At 47.4% G+C, this 19,719-nt stretch overlaps 1 protein-coding gene across 5 annotated transcripts in view; it reads left to right on the top strand.

Moving 5' to 3' along the window:
* The window catches only part of LOC140471264 (zinc finger protein GLI1-like), a 255,655-nt gene that overhangs the window by 221,298 nt on the left and 14,638 nt on the right, over positions 1 to 19,719 (top strand). For 4 of the 5 annotated variants that reach the window (XM_072567227.1, XM_072567229.1, XM_072567225.1 and 1 more), the window contains 6 exons: positions 1,818 to 2,025; positions 2,654 to 2,840; positions 5,558 to 5,659; positions 10,723 to 10,848; positions 13,918 to 14,067; positions 14,175 to 14,339. In XM_072567227.1, coding sequence (XP_072423328.1) covers positions 1,818 to 2,025; positions 2,654 to 2,840; positions 5,558 to 5,659; positions 10,723 to 10,848; positions 13,918 to 14,067; positions 14,175 to 14,339 — 938 coding nt within the window. The remainder of the gene's footprint in view (positions 1 to 1,817; positions 2,026 to 2,653; positions 2,841 to 5,557; positions 5,660 to 10,722; positions 10,849 to 13,917; positions 14,068 to 14,174; positions 14,340 to 19,719) is intronic. The other variant, XM_072567226.1, reaches the window with a different exon arrangement.

Below are 19,719 nucleotides of genomic sequence, written 5' to 3'. Positions count from 1 at the left end.
TGTTACAAGGGGACATAAATTTAAGGTGAAGGGTGGAAGGTATAGGGGAGATGTCAGGGGTGGGTTCTTTACCCAGAGAGTGGTGGGGGCATGGAATGTGCTGCCTGTGGGAGTGGCAGAGTCAGAATCATTGGTGACCTTTAAGCGGCAATTGGATAGGTACATGGATAGGTGCTTAAGCTAGGATAGAAGTTCGGCACAACATCGTGGGCCGAAGGGCCTGTTCTGTGCTGTATTGTTCTATGTTCTATGTTCTATGTAACGCCATTGACAAATTGGGGACGTTGTTTCTAAAGCGTGAACTTTTACAACGTGTGTTGGCTATAATGTGATGACATCGCCAACACTTCAAGCGTTGTTTCTCGAGCCCGATTTTTCTATAACAAGGGGTTGCACAAGAACACTACCATTGTGTTATCGAAGAACTACCTGTAGCTTTATCATTTTCCATGTCCATATCTTCACTGTCTCCATCGATGGCTGACATCATGAGAAAGTTATTTCCCTCCATCCATGCTCATAGAATAATTGATCCTGGCTCTTACACAATGAGTGACCCACTCTTTTGAAAGATATTAGAGTGTTATCATCTATAAGCCTGATTCTGGTGGGATTGACAAATTCCTTCACCTTGTTCGAACCCTTAGTACTTGGAGTCTAGGTAGCGTTTTGGCCTGTCTATTCTGCACACTGTCAATGTGCATCCACTGACTAACAATGCCCAGTTAACAGAAACTGGCACCAACACCTTCATGGAATTGAATTGAATTAGTTTTATTGTCATCACTTTGCCACTGCACTGAAATTTCTTCTGACCAAATACGTTGATCCGTATCTCTGTCTTCTTCCTCTGAATCTTCCATTTTGTGTTTAGTTTGGAATGCTGTGTTGTTTAGGGCTGAAACACTGGTTTGCAAATGCAGAGCAATGCCAACAGCATGGGCTCAATTCCCACACCAGCTGGTGTTGCCATGAAAGAGTTGCCTTCTCAACCTCTCCCTTTACCTGAGGTGTGATGACCCTCAGGTGAAACCACCACTCTAGTGAGAAAGCAGCTCTGCTGGTCTTCAGCAAACCTTCACTTATATGGTTTGGGACAGTGCATGATGCATTTTGAAACTTAAAAACATCAATTGACCATACTCTGGGTTCTTAAAGGATTCATTCTCTTATTATAACTCCCAAATTCTCTTCACGTCTTCAGATTGCCAAAAGCATTTCTGTTTTCATTTCTCTTCATTCTAAATTCGATTGTACTGTCTCCTGGGATCTGTATCCTGCATTTTTCTGCTTGCCCCATTCAGGCCATGAGTGCAGGAAAAGAATGCTTTCCAAGGATTGTTTTCATGCTTCTGATATTGATTCAAGCAGTTAGCGTTTATCCACCAAATTATCTCTGTCAAAATGCAAAGTCTGTCTCATCCTGACAAAAGGTTCTGACCTGAAATGTTGACTTTCCTGCTCCTCGGATGCTGTCTGACCTGCTGTGCTCTTCCAGCTTCACATCTATTGACTCTGACTTCCAGCACCTGAAGTCCCTTCCTGTCTCTCTGTCTATATTTGGCAGTTTAGTGCAGTTTAATAACTTAAAGAGGCGTACTGATTAAGAAATTCCCACCCGCATCTTCTTTACAATCTACTGAATTCCGTTCTGCATTCTTTGATGAAACGATCTTCACTCTCTCTAAATTTGTCAAGATATGACCAGTTTCTCAGAGTACTGCGCTTTTCTTTCATTGAGGGGCAGTGTGGAAGGAGAACGTGGACAGGGTGGGCAGTCTCCAAATACCTCAGTTTGATTTTTATTTGTGCCTCAGGGTTCGGTTCCCGATTCTCAAGCCCCCGGAACATGCTGAAGGTGAACAGAAAGTGGACCTCTTCCATCTCGCCCCTCTCTGACAACAGCATTGATCTTCACACCATGATCAGGACATCACCTAATTCTCTCGTGGCCTTTATCAATAACTCTCACTGTGGCTCAACAACCAGTGGGTCGTATGGCCACTTATCTGTCACAGGCATCAGGTGAGGCCTTTCGCAAACATGAAACATTTCCTCCGCCTACTAGCTGGGAGAACCTGAAAATAGCGAGAGCTGGGGAAAGTATGATATACCCAACACATTGGGGTCAATACTAACCCTACCTTCTGACCTAAACCCCACAGCCCCATCTGCACAGAAACATAGCAAGTCACCCTTTGAGCTAGTTTACTCAGCTTCTGTAGTCGGGCAATTCTAGTTCACCCGAACTGCTTTCAATGAACAGAAGCAGTTGAGCAGGACAAACGGCTTTTCCTGGGTCAGCTTTGTCGATTCGTTTCGCTGACAGGAAAACCTTACCGCCAAATTCTTGAAGGGTTCCGTTCTCTGTCGAAGGCTAATCAACTGATGCTGTGAGCTGTGCACGGGGGAGCAGAGCAGGCTGTGGGTTCGGTGAGGCCGCATTCCATCTTGATGTGTTCTTGCACAGGGAGGGGCATTCGTTGCTGAGGAGATGGTGCTGGTCAGCTGAGTTCATGACAGGCCAGCCATTGTCTGACTAAATCAAAATAGGAAGCAAGGTTCTGTTTGGAACATTTGAAAAGGGGCGACTGCGAGCGGATGCGGTATCTGCATTTGTAACGGTATGTTCTGACTGGTTTTTGAATTATAGCCCGACGTGTGGATTTCCTCATCCTCTGACACCGTGCTCCAAGCACCAGCAGTTCCCCATTCAGCCGAGGGCCCCGGCCACCACGTTTGGGAGCAGCCAATCCTCAGTGCCTTGCAGTTCCCAGCAGCCCAGTGGAGTCACACTCCTGACACACTCACAACCGCTCCAGCCTTCCAAACCCTTTCAGGTATGGCAGAGAGGAAGCTGCATATAATCCGGCGTCTTCACCCTGCATTCCAACTGCAGTGGGATAATAGCGGGCATAGCGGTGGCTCAGTGGCTAGCACTGCTGCCTCGCAGCGCCAGGGACCAGGGTTCGATCCCACCCTCGGGCCACTGTCTGTGTGGAGTTTGCACATTCTCCCTGTGTCTGCGTGGGTTTCATCCGGGTGCTCCGGTTTCCTCCCACAGTCCAAAGATGTGCAGGTTAGGGTGGATTGGCCATGCTAAATTACCCATAGTGCCCAGGGATGTGCAGGTTAGGGTGGATTGGCCATGCTAAATTACCCATAGTGCCCAGGGATGTGCAGGTTAGGGTGGATTGGCCATGTTAAATTACCCACAGTGACCAGGGATGTGTGGGCTCAGTGGATTAGCCATGGTAACAGGGTTATGGGCCCGGGCAGCATGCTCTTTGGAGAGGTAAAAGGTTCTACCTCCTTCCCAAAATCCACAAGCCTGACCACCCTGGCCGACCCATTGTCTCAGCATGCTCCTGCCCCACTGAACTCATCTCTACCTACCTCGACACTGTCCTATCCCCCCTAGTCCAGGAACTCCCCACATACGTTCGAGACACCACCCACGCCCTCCACCGCCTCCAAGACTTCCATTTCCCCGGCCCTCAACGCCTTATCTTCACCATGGATATCCAATCCCTCTACACCTCCATTCGCCATGACCAGGGCCTCCCAAGCCCTCCGTTTTTTTCCTCTCCCGACGTCCCCAACAGTACCCTTCCACTGACACTCTCATTCGTTTGGCCGAACTGGTCCTCACCCTTAACAATTTCTCCTTTGAATCCTCCCACTTCCTCCAGACCAAAGGGGTAGCCATGGGCACACGTATGGGCCCCAGCTATGCCTGTCTCTTTGTTGGCTACATAGAGCAGTTGATCTTCCGTAATTACACCGGCACCACTCCCCACCTCTTCCTCCGCTACATTGATGACTGCATTGGCGCCACCTCGTGCTCCCGCGAGGAGGTTGAGCAATTCATCAACTTCACCAACACATTCCACCCTGACCTTAAATTTACCTGGACCATCTCTGACACCTCCCTCCCTTTCCTGGACCTCTCCACCTCCATTAATGACGACCAACTTGACACTGACATTTTTTACAAACCCACCGACTCCCACAGCTACCTGGATTACACCTCTTCCCACCCTACTTCCCGTAAAATGCCATCCCGTATTCCCAATTTCTCCGCCTCCGTCGTATCTGCTCCCAGGAGGACCAGTTCCACCACAGAACACACCAGATGGCCTCCTTCTTTAGAGACCGCAATTTCCCTTCCCACGTGGTTAAAGATGCCCTCCAACGCGTCTCGTCCACATCCCGCACCTCCGCCCTCAGACCCCACCCCTCCAACAGTAACAAGGACAGAACGCCCCTGATGCTCACCTTCCCCCCTACCAACCTTCGCATAAACCAAATTATCCGCCAACATTTCCGCCACCTCCAAACAGACCCCACCACCAGGGATATATTTCCCTCCCCACCCCTTTCCGCCTTCTGCAAAGACCGTTCCCTCCGTGACTACCTGGTCAGGACCACACCCTCAAACAACCCACCTTCCAATCCTGGCACTTTCCCCTGCCACCGCAGGAACTGTAAAACCTGTGCCCACACCTCCTCCCTCACCTCTATCCAAGGCCCTAAAGGAGCCTTCCACATCCATCAAAGGTTTACCTGCACATCCACTAATATAATTTATTGTATCCGTTGCTCTCGATGTGGTCTCCTCTACATTGGGGAGACTGGGCGCCTCCTAGCAGAGCGCTTTAGGGAACATCTCCGGGACACCCGCACCAATCAACCAAACCGTCCCGTGGCCCCACATTTCAACTCCCCCTCCCACTTTGCCGAGGACATGGAGGTCCTGGGCCTCCTTCACCGCCGCTCCCTCACCACCAGACGCCTGGAGGAAGAACGCCTCATCTTCCGCCTCGGAACACTTCAACCCCAGGGCATCAATGTGGACTTCAACAGTTTCCTCATTTTCCCTTCCCCCACCTCATCCTAGTTCCAAACTTCCAGCTCAGTAACTGTCCCCATGACTTGTCCGGACTTATCCTACCTGCCTATCTTCTTTTCCACCTATCCACTCCACCCTCTCCTCCCTGACCTATCACCTTCATCCCCTCCCCCACTCACCCATTGTACTCTATGCTACTTTCTCCCCACCCCCACCCTCCTCTAGCTTATCTCTCCACACTTCAGGCTCACTGCCTTTATTCCTGATGAAGGGCTTTTGCCCGAAACGTTGATTTCGAAGCTCCTTGGATGCTGCCTGAACTGCTGTGCTCTTCCAGCACCACTAATCCATGCTCTTTGGAGAGTCAGTGCAGATGCGATGGGCCAAATGGCCTCTGTCTGCATTGTATGGATTCTGTGTTGTGTAGTATGAGGAAAAATTGGTCAAAGTAATTGTGAGAGAGATGGACTCCCTGGGTGGAATTATAATCACAGAGAGCTGTCCTGATGCCAGGATAGAAAGTCGGTACCCCTTACACCCACTTGCACTCCCCGCGCGATGACAGCTTATCACCAGTTGTTGCTCAGTTGATGTACGTTGGCTTGAGGCACCTCACCTTCGGATGGAAGGTACAATGTGGCAGTTACACAGCAGAGTTTGAGTTGACATTTCAGCACTAATGTCTCATCTCAATCCTTAATGAAGGCTGAGCCATCAATCAGCAGCTCACTGGACCCCGTCAATGCCAGGTATCTGGAAGAGAGATCAGAAGGAGATGTGTCCAGCCCTGCTTCGACAGGCACACAGGTAAATGACTGCCTGGAGCTTCATTTCTGTCACTTGCCCACTTCTGTTGACTCCACCACCACCCTGCCGCTCTGTGGCTGAACACTTCAACTCCCCCTCCCACTCCCCCAAGGACATGCAGGTCCTGGGCCTCCATTGCCAAACTCTTACTACCCAATGCCTGGAGGAAGAACGCCTCATCTTCCGCCTTGGGATCCTGTAACTACATGGGATCAATTTGGATTTCACCAGTTTCCTCATTTCCCCTCCCCCCCCACCTTACCCCAGTCCCAACCCTCCAGCTCAGCACCACCCTCATGACCTGTCCTACCTGTCCATCATCCTTCCCATCTATCCGCTCCACCCTCCTCTCCGACCTATCACCTTTACCCCCACCTTCATCGACCTATTGCCTTCCCATCTACCTTCCGCCCTCCCCCCCAACCCCACCCCCTCTCCCATTTATCCCTCAGCCCCCCGGCTCACAAGCCTCATTCCTGATGAAGGGCTTATGCCTGAAACATCAACTCTCCTGCTCCTCAGATGCTGTCTGACCTGCTGTGCTTTTCCAGTGCCACACTCTTGACACTTCTGTCGACTGTCTTCTCTCAAGATGCCGAGTCCAAAGTGATTGTTTCCAGGTCTGGATGCTGTGGGTGAACACAATCTCGCTCACACTGCAGTCTGGACTGCCACATGAGCACAGGTTGAACGAGGGGTTATATAATGGCGGCCTTACAGTGCTGCAGTTCCTGGGCTGACAGAGAGGTGTCAACACAATGCTGTCACACACAGCTCACAGGGAGAGCTGGCATTGCAGAAGCTGCTATCCACTCAGGGTCACAAATGTCGTGAACATTTCCTCAGCTTCATAACCCAGGATTGTAGCCCCCAGCATTGTCACACGGGAGCCTGGGGCTGGATGGGTGAGACCCTCGTTTTGTCACAAACTGGACGTCATGCTGCTCACCCTGGCTCTCTTAAGCATTTAGAGGCATAGAGTCATAGTGTACAGCATGGAAACAGACCCTTCGGTCCAACCCGTCCATGCCGACCAGATATCCCAACCCAATCTAGTCCCACCTGCCAGCACCCGGCCCATATCCCTCCAAACCCTTCCTATTCATATACCCATCCAAATGCCTCTTAAATGTTGCAATTGTACCAGCCTCCACCACTTCCTCTGGCAGTTCATTCCATACACGTACCACCCTCTGCGTGAAAAAGTTGCCCCATAGGTCTCTTTTATATCTTTCCCCTCTCACCCTAAACCTATGCCCCTCTAGTTCTGGACTCCCCCACCCCAGGGAAAAGACTTTGTCTATTTATCCTATCCATTCCCCTCATGATTTTGTAAACTTCTATAAAGGTCACCCCTCAGCCTCCGACGCTCCAGGGAAAACAGCCCCAGCCTGTTCAGCCTCTCCCTGTAGCTCAGATCCTCCAACCCTGGCAACATCCTTGTAAATCTTTTCTGAACCCTTTCAAGTTTCACAACACCCTTCCTAGAGCAGGGAGACCAGAATTTCACGCAGATATTCTAATATAACCAATGTCCCGTACAGCTGCAACATGACCTCCCAACTCCTGTACTCAATACTCTGACCAATAAAGGAAAGCATACCAAACGCCTTCTTCACTATCCTATCTACCTGTGACTCCACTTTCAAGGAGCTATGAACCTGCACTCCAAGGTCTTTTTGTTCAGCAACACTCCCTAGGACCTTACCATTAAGTGTATAAGTCCTGCTAAGATTTGCTTTCCCAAAATGCAGCACCTCACATTTATCTGAATTAAACTCCATCTGCCACTCCTCAGCCCATTGGCCCATCTGGTCCAGAGCCTGTTGTAAACTGAGATTTCTTCAATCTTGAGAAAGATCTAACGGTAAAGATGTTACTTTCAAAGAATCACACGATTATTATGGTGCAGGAGGAGGCCATTCAGCCTATTGACCTGCAGTGACTATCGTATCTCGTGCCAATCTCCTGTAATCTCCCCGTATCCCTTCTATCGTGAATCATGTGAATCAAAAAAGTGAATCATGGTTACAGTGAAGTCCATTGTGCCTGCACCGCAGTTCCATTATCTAATCTTTTGCCTTTTCCCCATGTCCCTGTGTGCTATTTTTATTCAAATAACCATCCATGCCCTTGTGAATGCGTCCACTGAGCCAGCCATTTCCAGGCTGTGCATTCCAGACCCTCGCCGAGAGGGGAAAAAAAAGGTTCCCGTCATTTCACACTGGCTTTGGTTGTGCACCACTTTAAATCCATCACTTGTCCCAGCTCCAGGCTGATTCGAAAGGCAGCCTGATCAAAGTTGTACCTGGCTTCCTCACCAACACTTATCCTCTGAGCCAGCTGTCTTCCTGGGCAGGCACCCTCTCAAGTGGATCCCTCCGAAAGCAACTCCCCTCATGCTGCCTGTGCACATGGTTTCTCCCGCTGAAGCAAAAGTGACAAACAGGAAGTGCTGGAGAAACTCAGGAAGCTCGGACAGTACTCTGTCCTCCATTTTGATTAAACCCCACCCATTTCTTGCATTTGCTCTGAGGAGAGCTGACTGATTTTCTGTTCTTCGCACTCACTTCAAGACCTTTTGCTCTGGTTCGCCATCATTGTAAAGTCAGACAGCCCAGAAGAGGCCCATCGAGTCTGCGCTGACTTACCTACACTAGTCCCACTTTCCTACACAAGACCCATAGCCTTGCATGTTAAGACACCTCAAGCGCTCACCCAAGTACATTTTAAAAGTTGCAAGGTTTCTCACCTCAGCTCCCCTCGCACACCCCCACCACCCTCTGGAAGAAAATGTCTTACCTTAAATCTCCTCTCGAACTCTTGCCTTTCACCTTAAAATTGTATCCCCTTGTGATTGACCATTCACCTATTCCCCCCTGTTCATGCCCCTCATCATCTTACACACCTCTAGCAGGTCCCCCCCTCAGCCTTCCCTGCTCCAAATTAAACAACCCGAGCTTATCCAGCCTCTGTTCACCGCTAAATCTATCAAATCGTCTGTTCCACTTCTCTCTCCTCTATTTTTGTTCCCTCGACGGTGTGAAACCACTTGCCCTGTTGCTGGACTCGAACCGTGTACTCTTGTTTTTTTTTCCCTCTCTGCAGATGCTGCCAGAGCTGCCGACATTGTCTGTTTGTGTTTATCCTCTCACTATCTCCTGAGTGAATGTCTCCGGGACGTTAGGAACATGAGTTAGCAGAAATGGCAACAGAGCCTCCTGGAGACACTCAGCAGGTCTGGCAGCATCGGTGGAGAGAGAGAAAACATTTCAGGCCTTCCATCGTTGACAGAGCTAACCCAGATATTGCACCCCCTCTGCTTTTCTCCCTGCAGATGTAGTCCTTTTTGAGTATAAATCCTTAAATCTGGGACATTTGAGTCTCCGGCCTGTGGAAACAATTCCTAGAATTAATATCTGAATGGATCTCAGAAATGTTAATTCTGATCTCTCTCTCTTTCTGCAGCTTCTCTGAGGCTGTCACACTCTGTTCTGCTACCCTGATGTACCTTATATGGTACGATCTGCCTATCTAACACACAAACCACCACTTTTCACTGTATCTTGGTACGTGTGACAACAATCAGTCACTACTTCATACTCTCTCACAGAGCCTGAAAATAGAACCATTTCAGCTTCTCCCATCTCTCCATGCTGCTGGTCTGTCATCCTTATCATATCAGCAACATCCTCTTGGCGACACCCCACTGAGGTTAAATAAACAATAATCCTGTCTTCTGACAGTTACAGTGACAGTCATTTAACAGTCAAAATCCTCTCAGCTCCTCAGATTTGACTCATAGTCATAATCTACAGCACAGAAAAAGGCCCTTCAGCCCACTGAGTCTGCACACTGGCCCTAAACAACCCCCTAACTATTCAAGTCCCATTTTCTAGTACTTGATCCATACCCCTGTGTGCCTTGGCATCCCAAGTGACACATCGAAATCCTTCTCCCACCCTTAACAGACAGAGAGTTCCAGATTCCCCACCCCCTCTCTGGGTGAAGAGGACTTTCTTCACATCCCGTCTAAACCTCTTGACCCTGAACCTAAATCTCTGCCTCTGGTCATTGATCCCTCCATCAAGGGGAGAGGTATCTTCCTGCCCATCCTATCTATACCCCTCATTCTTTTATACACCTCAATCATGTCCCCCTCCTCAATCTTCTCAGCTCACCCATCCCCACTTCACCACCCCACCCACCGCCACCCCCTTTATCTGCAGCTCCGCCCCCACACCCACCCTCCTAGTCCTGAAGGAGGGTTCCATCTGAAACGTCAACTTCTCCACCTCCTGACACTGCCTGGCTTGCTGTGTCCTTCAAACTTCCTGCCTGTCTATGAAGGAAAACAGCCCCAGTCTGTCCAGTCTCTCTTCATCACTGAACCCTCCAGCCCAGGCAACGTCCTGGTAAATCTCCTCTGCCCCCTCTCCAGTGCTATCACATCCCTCCTATAATGGCGAGTCCAGAACTGCACACAGTATCATAGCTGTGGCCTAACTAATGTTCTATACAGTTCCAGCATCACCTCCCTGCTCTTAAACTCTATGCGTCGCCTAGTGAAGGCAAGTGTCCCATATTCCTTCTTAACCACTTTGTCCATCTGACCTGATGCCTTAAGGGACTTGTGCACATCAAGGTCCTTCCGATCCTCAGTCGTTCCCAGACCCATAAAGAACCACATGCTCCCAATTCCACCCAACTCAAGGCTTGACTCCACTTCAGCCCCTAAAATCCTGTCAGATTCCAACGGTTAGTGGGAACAGCTTTAGAAGTGGTTTGAGGGCCCACTAACTGTACCACCACACAAAGGGAACAGAGACCGAAGGAAAGAGGTGAATGAGAGAGGAGGATAGAAAAAAAAGAGAGAGAAGGAGAATGAAAGAAACTGACTGGAGAAAAAGAAAACAGCAAAGCTCTCGTGTGAGAGAGAGAGAGAGAGAGAGAGAGAGAGAGAGAAGCAGAAACAATGGGAGATAAGCAGGAGAGGGGGTGCCCTTGCAATTACCATAGAAACCACTGTCGCCCTGTTCTCATTCAGCGATGATTTCTAACAGGACCTTTTGTTGGGAAGAGAGGATGGAGATAAGGATGATGGGAAACAAGAGCCAGCCATCTATGAGACAAACTGTCACTGGGACGGGTGCAGTAAAGAGTTCGATGCTCAAGATCAACTTGTGCACGTGAGTAACTCAATACACATTGTGTTTAATATCTGTGAAGGGGGCGAGTCCCCAGGAATGTTCTGGAACCTTCAGGGCCCTGTCGTAAATCACAAGGGCATTGAAGACGTGTTTGTTTTTATTGCATTTCATGTGAGCATTTTTGCTTTATGTGTGGCAGAGGGAGGGGAAAAGATTCCCTATCTGTCGTGCGATATTCACTTTCCACTTGGTGTGGGAAGGATGGGCATCTCGAAGCTGGGCATGTGCCAGCTGACTGATGCCAGGGCAGCAGAGGAGAGGCTGAGCTGAGCTTGGGGTGGGGGGTGGGGGGGCTCCAGAGTTTGGATTGATCTCTTTGACTTGACACAGTGCATTTCTCCGGCTGATTTCTACCACCATCCTGCTCACAAAAGATCACCTCAAAGGTGAATACCTTAAAAGTGTGAAGTAGGGCTCAATTTTCTTTTTGAGCGCTCCTTTTAAGATTTTCTTGAGGCCTACTATTTGGTTTTCAGGGCCTCCTTTTCCATTGTCATTAACTCCTGTATTAGGTGATGCAGCCTCATAGCGACATTATCTCGGCCTCACACAGAATTGTTCGTTATTAAATTATCCAATTGGTACAGTGTTCATGACAGTAGCATCCAGTATTCCCTTGTTGAAAGACTTAAACCAGCCTGTCTGATTAGATTCAATTCCCTACAGTGTGGAAACAGGCCCAACAAGTCTTCACTGACCCTCCGAAGAGCAACCCATCCCCCTCTGACTAATGCACTATGGGTAATTTAGCATGGCCAATTCACCTGACCTGCACATCTTTGGACTGTGGGAGGAAACCGGAGCACCCGGAGGAAACCCACGCAGACACGGGGAGAATGTACAAACTCCACACAGACAGTCGCCCGAGGCTGGAATCGAACCTGGGACCCTGGTGCTGTGAGGTAGCAGTGCTAACCACTGAGACACCGTGCCACCCTGCTTTGTAACCATCCCGCCGGCATCCCAGCCTCACTCCCTGGGTCCCAGTCTTCTGAGCCTCATTTTCCTTCTCACCCCAGTCTCCCACAGTTCCTTCCCTCCAGTCCCTCTCCCTTCAGCCCCACTCAAAGAGAATGACGTACAGAAGGAGGTTTTGCTAAAACTATACAAGGCACTGGTCAGACCACAGCTGGAATACTGTGAACAGGTTTGGGTCCCTTTATCTGAGGAAAGACAGACTGACATTGGAGGCAGCCCAGAGAAGGTCCACTCGGCTGATCCCGGGTTTGGAGGGACTGTCCCATGAGGAGAGGTTGAGGAGGTTGGGCCTGGACTCATTGGGGTTTAGAAGAATGAGAGATGACCTTATTGAAACATCCAAGATTCCCTGGGGGACTTGACGAGGGGGGATGTGGAGAGGTTGTTTCCCCTTGTGGGAGAGAGTCTAGGACCAGAGGGTACAATCCCAGAATAAGGGGTCACCCATTGCAGACAGAGATGGGGAGGAATTTCTTCTCTCAGAGGGGAGTGAGTCTGTGGAATTCTTTCCCACCGAGGGCTGTAGGGGCTGGGTCAGTGAGTATATTCAAGGCTGGGACAGAGAGATGTTTAATCAGGAAGGGGAATGGAGGGGTGATGGGGAAAAGGCAGGAAAGTGGAGTTAGGGATGATCTGATCAGCTGTGACCTGATTGACTGGTGGAGCAGACTCGATGGGCTGAATTGCCTCCTGCTGTTCCTATACTTTCTGGTCTTATCCACAAGATGCAGTGCATCCTCTCCAAGGCTCCTTCAGCAACACCTTCCAAACCCAGGACCTCCTTACCGAGAAGGACGAGGACAGCAGGTATTTGGGAACACCACATACTGCAGGATCCCTTCTGAGCCACACAGCATCCTGACATGGAAATCTATCACCATTCCTCCACTGTCACTGAGTCCCACTGGCTCACTCAGAGCTCTGTGGATCTGCCTGGAGGATAGCTATCTCAAACAGCAACAGGCAATGTTAGTTATCTCCTATTTCTGCTTTGCAGTAAACAGATATTTCCATCCTTAGATATTTTATCCATTAACACAATGCTGCCATCATCCATAAAGACATTTGTTTGACCACACAAATTAGTGATGTAGTTTATAAGCTAACAGTGCTGGAGAGACTCAGCAGGTATGGCAGCATCTGAAGAGAGAGAAACAGAGTCAATGCTTGAACGTTGGACTGGGAAACATAACTCTCTGTTTCTTTCCACACAGATGCTGCCAGACCTGCTGTCCTTCTCCAGCAAATTATATTTTTATTTCAGATTTCCAGCATCCACAATATTTTTGCTTTGGTTGGAGCAATGTGGTATATGAGTTTCAGTGCTCATGTGGTGCCAGGTATGTAGGTTGCATGACCCTGTGACTGGCAGAGCCTGACAAGCAACATGTCCCTTTTACCATCCACAGTAGGCAGAGTGCTGGCAGTGCCCAACCAGCCTGTGACCCCCAAAACCAATGTTCAATTTTAATTGTGCAATTGGACAACACGTACTCAATAACCCGTGCTAAGAATTGCATTGCACTGAAAATGACACTGGAAACGAATTTCTCAGTTCGGCTCGCTGCTCACACGAAGCTCACACACAGAGCCCTGTGGGCAAAAGGAATATGATGCATTGCTGTGTTTTTTTGGTGAGGAAAGGGTTATGCCAATCCCTGCTACATTCCCCATGGCAATGCCCTGACCAGTCAGAGCCTACCCGGTCTGAGTTTAATCATATAACTAAGATTGACAGGGAACCATTGGTCATTATCTTCTACACCTCCATTGCCAACTGTGATCCAACCAATCAGCAGCCTCTTCTCATCCTGAATAAATTGGTGTTCCCTTTCCAGGTTTGGTCTCTCATATCACAGCCTTGAGAACTGCAGGCCAGAAAGGTTTGACTTTGGGTCTTGTTTGAGCGGTGTGTAAGTTCTGTACTACCAAGCAAGTTATACCGGTTGGGTTAAAGTTGTGCAGTGCTTGTGTTGTTCAATGAGATTCTGATTGAGGGTCTCTTGGGGGTGGCGAGGTCATGTGACTGCAGCAAAGGCTGGGCTCAGCGACTCTGTCTATCATTTGCAGCATATCAACAATGAGCACATTCATGGAGAGAGGAAGGAGTTTGTCTGCCATTGGCAAGAGTGTTCGAGGGAGCAGAGACCGTTTAAGGCCCAGTACATGCTTGTGGTTCACATGAGGCGGCACACAGGAGAGAAGCCACATAAATGTACTGTAAGTCCCAGTTTCTATTGAGTTATCGCTGACGTTGATTGCCAGCTGACAAACAAGTCACTTACACAATGAACATTTCAATTCTTCGCCTTGATGTATACTTCCAGTTTGAAAGTTGCAGCAAAGCTTACTCCAGGCTAGAGAACTTGAAAACCCACCTGCGGTCTCACACTGGAGAGAAACCGTACATCTGTGAGCATGAAGGCTGCAATAAGGCGTTCTCGAATGCTTCCGATCGTGCCAAGCACCAAAACAGGACCCATTCCAATGAGGTAATGAGCCTGGTTAATGATTGCGAAATGCACTGGTGTATCGTTTACCTGGTCATTATCTTCTACTAAGTGTTAGTCAGTGACAGGGGTGGCACCAGGAGAGCGACAGGAGTAAAGGTTAACTTTAGGAAAACAGGGAAGAGAAATATCAAGTCGGGAAATTGTTAACGGGGCGGGGGGCGGGGGGGGGGGGGGTTAGCATAATTGGCATTTGGTAGGGCAGGGGATCAAATAGGGCACCAACTATTGTAACGCATCCAGGGAACCGGCTGGCACTTGTCTGCTCATTCCACCAGCCTTTTGAAGATCCCCGTCATACCACCTCAAACTTTACAATGCTTCGAAGTTTTATATTATCTGAAAATTTCACAGTTATGCCCTGTACACCAATGTCTAGCTCAATGGTATGTATCGGGAAGAGGAGAGCTCCTAATACCGATCCCCAGGGAACTTCCTCCTGTCTGGAAAACTAATCCTTTACCACTGCTTCCTGTTTCCTAACACAGTCAAATTCAGATCCATGTTGTTATGGACCAGGGCAGACCCCCTCAAAACATTTCAAGAAAGTAGCCCAGACTCTAACTTTGCTCGTTGTTTTAAGCAGGTGTACTGTGGATATTACAGGAGGGATGCAGCTGGTCAAACCACTTAGTTTTAAACAAAACAGAATTTATTTGCAATATTTCCAAATGAAACACAACAAAAGAGAACAGAATGTAGAATAACTTAACCATTTCAAAAATCCAACAGACTATCCCAACTTAATGATGCTGTTCCAAATACTTGCAACAATCCCCATAAACACCCCTTGGCACAAAAAGGTAAAATCAAACACAGGGTCTCACAGGAGAGAGAGAGAGAGAGAGAGAGAGAGAGAGAGATGGCAGAGGGACTCAGCATGGAACCCCTTCTTCCATGTTTCTTGGATCAGCAGCCTCAAACCGACTGCCTGTTTTCAGTGAACAGCCAGACTGCTGAAACCAAACTAGACCAGAGAAAAGCTGAGCTGGGAGAACTGGCCACTCCCCTTTCACTGGACAAGTGTTTTTTTTAAAAAACTTAAAAGCTTCTTCAAGTAATCAAGCGAGACATTTCGGAACCTGTGTGGTAAAACACTTTTGAAAGAAACAAAGGACAGCATAACCATGTGAAAGGGGCAGCATTATCACACCTTCCCTCCTTAAAAAATCAAACCGTCAATACCCAAAGATGGCTTCATTTTAAAACACTTTCATCTTAAATTGTTCGTAAGCTATGACACCCATATACATTACATTGACAATAAACACGCAAACATGCACTACTACATTGTGTTTCAGTCTGTTTTACTCCTGCCATCGAAGACCTCCGTTTCTTATTCAAGTCTCGACAATGTGTCAGCAATCATGTTTTCTCATCCTGCCACATGCACAACTTTCAAACCGAATGGCTGTAACAAGCTCCATCTAAACAGGCTGGCATTTTTGCCCTTAAATTTCTCTACAAACATCAGTGGGTTATGGTCAGTGTATATGATTGTTTCAGACATATTACTGGTAACTTAAACATTGAAATGTTGTAACACCAACACAAAGCTCAAAATGTCCTTCTCAACTGGCAAATATTTCTGCTGACGAACGTTCAACTTCCTGGAGAAATACCCGCTAGGTCTTCCTATCTTCTCATCATCTTCTTGCACAATCACTGCACCGACATCCACACAGCTCACGTCAATAGTCACCTTGAATGTGTAATTAGTTGTGGCTAATACCGGGGCAGTGGTTAACACAGCTTTCAGGCTGTCAAATGCCTTCTGACAGTCTGCTGTCCACTGAAACTTCCTGCCTTTCTTTAGCAATACAGTGATTGAAGCAGCCACACTGTTAAAATTCAGCACAAACTTTTGATAAAATACACTCAACCCCAGGATCTGTAATACTGCGTTTTTTGTCGTTGGTATGGAAAGCTCCCAATTACCTTTGTTTTTACGTCCCATGGGGCCATTTGTCCATGTCCAATAACATGGCCCAGGAAGGTGACTTGGGCTTTGGCAAATTCCCTTTTAGTCAGGTTTATCTCCAAGCCTGCCTTCCAAAGTCGATTGAGCAAGTCTGATAAGTGTTGCAAATGTTCCTTCCATGTGTGACTAAAAATCACCAGGTCACCTATATATACAACACCATTGGGTAATCTGGCAATGATCTCATTGGTTAGTCTCTGAAATGTGGCTGGAGCATTTTTCATACCAAACGGCATGACTGTAAATGGATACAGTGCATTCGGCGTTACGAAAGCTGACATTGTCTTCACTCTTTCAGACAAAGGTACCTGCCAGTATCCTCTGAGCAAGTCCAACTTAGAAATATAAGTTGGTTGTCCCATGTTTTCAACACAGTCTTCCAACCACGGAATAGGATATGCATCAGTCTTTGTAACTGCATTGAGTCCACACATAACAGTTGGGTGCCATCTGGTTTTGGCACCATGACTATGGGTGAGCTCCAGTCACTGTAGCTCACTTCGATTATGTCATCTTGGAGCATGTGTTCAATCTCCTTCTGAACATGTGCCAACTTTTATATGCCGATAAGGATGTTGCTTAATCAGAACAGCATCTCTGATATTTACATCATGTATAATTAGGTTAGTACTTCCCAGCTTATTCCCACATATCTCCCCATGTGATAGTAATAATTGTTTCAGGTTATTTTGATTTTACTCTGAAAGGTAACTCAAAATTTTATCCAAATTTTTGACAACTCCCTCATTGTCCAGTTTAATTGGAAAAATTCAGAATCCTCTGAACTTGGTGCTTCCCTCTGTGTTGTAACCAATAACACAGTCTCCTTTTGACTTCCTTCCCTGTCAAAGTACCTTTTGAGCATATTCACAGGATATTTCTTTCTGTCTGGAGTCCTTATCAAATAGTTCACCTCACTCAATCCCCTTTCGACTTGATAAGGTCCACTAAACCTTGCTTTTAAAGGTCCACCTATCACTGGAAGTAACACTAACACCTTATCGGTAGCAAAAATTGTGAGTTCTTGATTTCTTGTCTGCTTCCTGTTTCATTGTATGCTGTGATACTTTTAAATGCTGTCTAACCAACTCCACTGTTCAATTTAATCGTTCCCCAAAATCTGACAATTAGTCCAAATATGTGGACTCTGAATTCTGACTTACCACTTTCTCCTTAATCAATTTTAGTGATCATAGAATTCCAACAGTGTAGAAACAGGCCATTCGGCCCAACAAGTCCACCCCAACCCTATGAAGAATATCCCACCCAGACCCATTCACCTACCCTATTATTCTATATTTCCCATGACTTATACACTTAATGGTAAGGTCCTAGGGAGTGTTGCTGAAGAAAGACACCTTGGAGTGCAGGTTCATAGCTCCTTGAAAGTGGAGTTGCAGGTAGATAGGATAGTGACGAAGGTATTTGGTATACTTTCCTTTATTGGTCAGAGTATTGAGTACAGGAGTTGGGAGGTCATGTTGCCGCTGTACAGGACACTGGTTAGGCCACTGTTGGAATATTACATGCAATTCCGGTCTCCTTCCTATCAGAAAGATGTTGTGAAACTTGAAAGGGTTCAGAAAAGATTTACAAGGATGTTGCCAGGGTTGGAGGATTTGAGCTATAGGGAGAGGCTGAACAGGCTGGGGCTGTTTTCCCTGGAGCTGAGGGGTGACCTTATAAAGGTTTACAAAATTATGAGGGGCATGGTAAATAGACAAAGTCAGGGAGTCCAGAGCTAGAGGGCATAGGTTTAGGGTGAGAGGGGAAAGATATAAAAGAGACCTAAGGGTGACACATGTATGGAATGAGCTGCCAGAGGAAGTGGTGGAGGCTGGTACAATTGCAACATTTAAGAGGCATTTGGATGGGTATATGAATAGGAAGGGTTTGGAGGGATATGGGCCAAGTGTTGGCAGGTCGGACTAGATTGGGTTGGGATATCTGGTCGGCATGGACGGGTTGGGCCGAAGGGTCTGTTTCCGTGCTGTACATCTCTATGACTAATGCACCTAACCTACAAATCCCTGAATACTACAGGCAATTTAGCATGGCCAATTCACCTAACCTGCAGATCTTTGGACTGTGGGAGGAAACTAGAGTACCCAGAGGAAACCCACACAGACACAGGGAGAATATGGCAAACTCCACACAGTCGCCCGAGGCTGGAATCAAACCCGGGTCTCTGGCGCTGTGAGGCAGCAGTGCTAACCACTGAGCCACCATGTCACCCCTTACATGAAGGGGTCATCTCACTTCATGCCCAAACACTAATTCAAATGGACTGAATTTGGTTGATTCATTTGGTGCATTGCTGATCACAAACATACAAACAGAATTCCTTTATCCCAAGCTTTTGGATAGTCATGACTATAAACCCCCAACATGGTCTTTAGTGTCTGATGCCTCCTTTTTACTCTGGATGGTACCCAGTAGATTTGAATTGTTTTATTCCTCAGCTGTCCATAACTTCCTTGACTAATTTCGATGTGAAGTTTGACCCTTGATCTGATTGTATCTCTGTGGGTAGTCTGTACCTAGTGAAAAATGTGAGTAATTCCTCTACACTCCTTTTAGCTGTGATGTTGCATTCTAGAATGGCCTCTGGAAATCTCATGGACACATCCATTATTGTTAACAAATACTGATTGTTTGAGGTAGAGGTCCAACGTAATCAGTTAAGACTCTTGTAAAAGGTTCCTCAAAAGCAGGAATAGGTATTAAAGGTGTGGGTTTTATTACTGCCTGTGCGTTTCCAATTACCTGACATGTGTGACACGACTGGCAAAATTCCCCTCCATCAGCGTGCAGTCCAGACCAGTAAACATGTTTTTATTTGAGCTTGAGTTTTTCTTGCTCCTGGCTGACCCCTAGTGGCAGCTCATGCACCACTCGCAGATCCTCTTTTCACAAACCCACTGGCAACACGATTTAATGAACTTCTGTCCATGTCTCATCTGCCTGAATATGTGATGGTCTCCATTTCCTCATTAAAACATCATTTTTAAGATAATAATATTCAGGGATACATTTGGATTATTTTTCTGTCTCTGCCTTTTGATACAATTGCTTTAAATTTTCATCTTTCTGCTGTAAATCAGTTAATTTCTCTGAGCTAAAGATGTCTGCTGTGTCATCTATCTGTTTCTGGTTTGTCTCCACCATCTGATCAGACAGGATCTCTGCTAATTCCACTTCAACTTTCTTATCTGTATTCTTTGATCTCTCCTGTTTCAGCTGGTGACTTTGTGACCTCATTACCACAGAGGCAGGAAAAAATCCCAGGATATATGTCCTACAGTAGTTCAGTTGCTTGAGTTTCCACTGGCTTTTCAACCACAGTAGGCAGCACTCCTACCTGTGAACCAGCTACATCGG

Source organism: Chiloscyllium punctatum, chromosome X (genome assembly GCF_047496795.1).
Source record: "Chiloscyllium punctatum isolate Juve2018m chromosome X, sChiPun1.3, whole genome shotgun sequence".
Lineage (NCBI taxonomy): Eukaryota > Metazoa > Chordata > Chondrichthyes > Orectolobiformes > Hemiscylliidae > Chiloscyllium > Chiloscyllium punctatum.
This window is presented reverse-complemented; position numbering and strand designations above follow the sequence as displayed.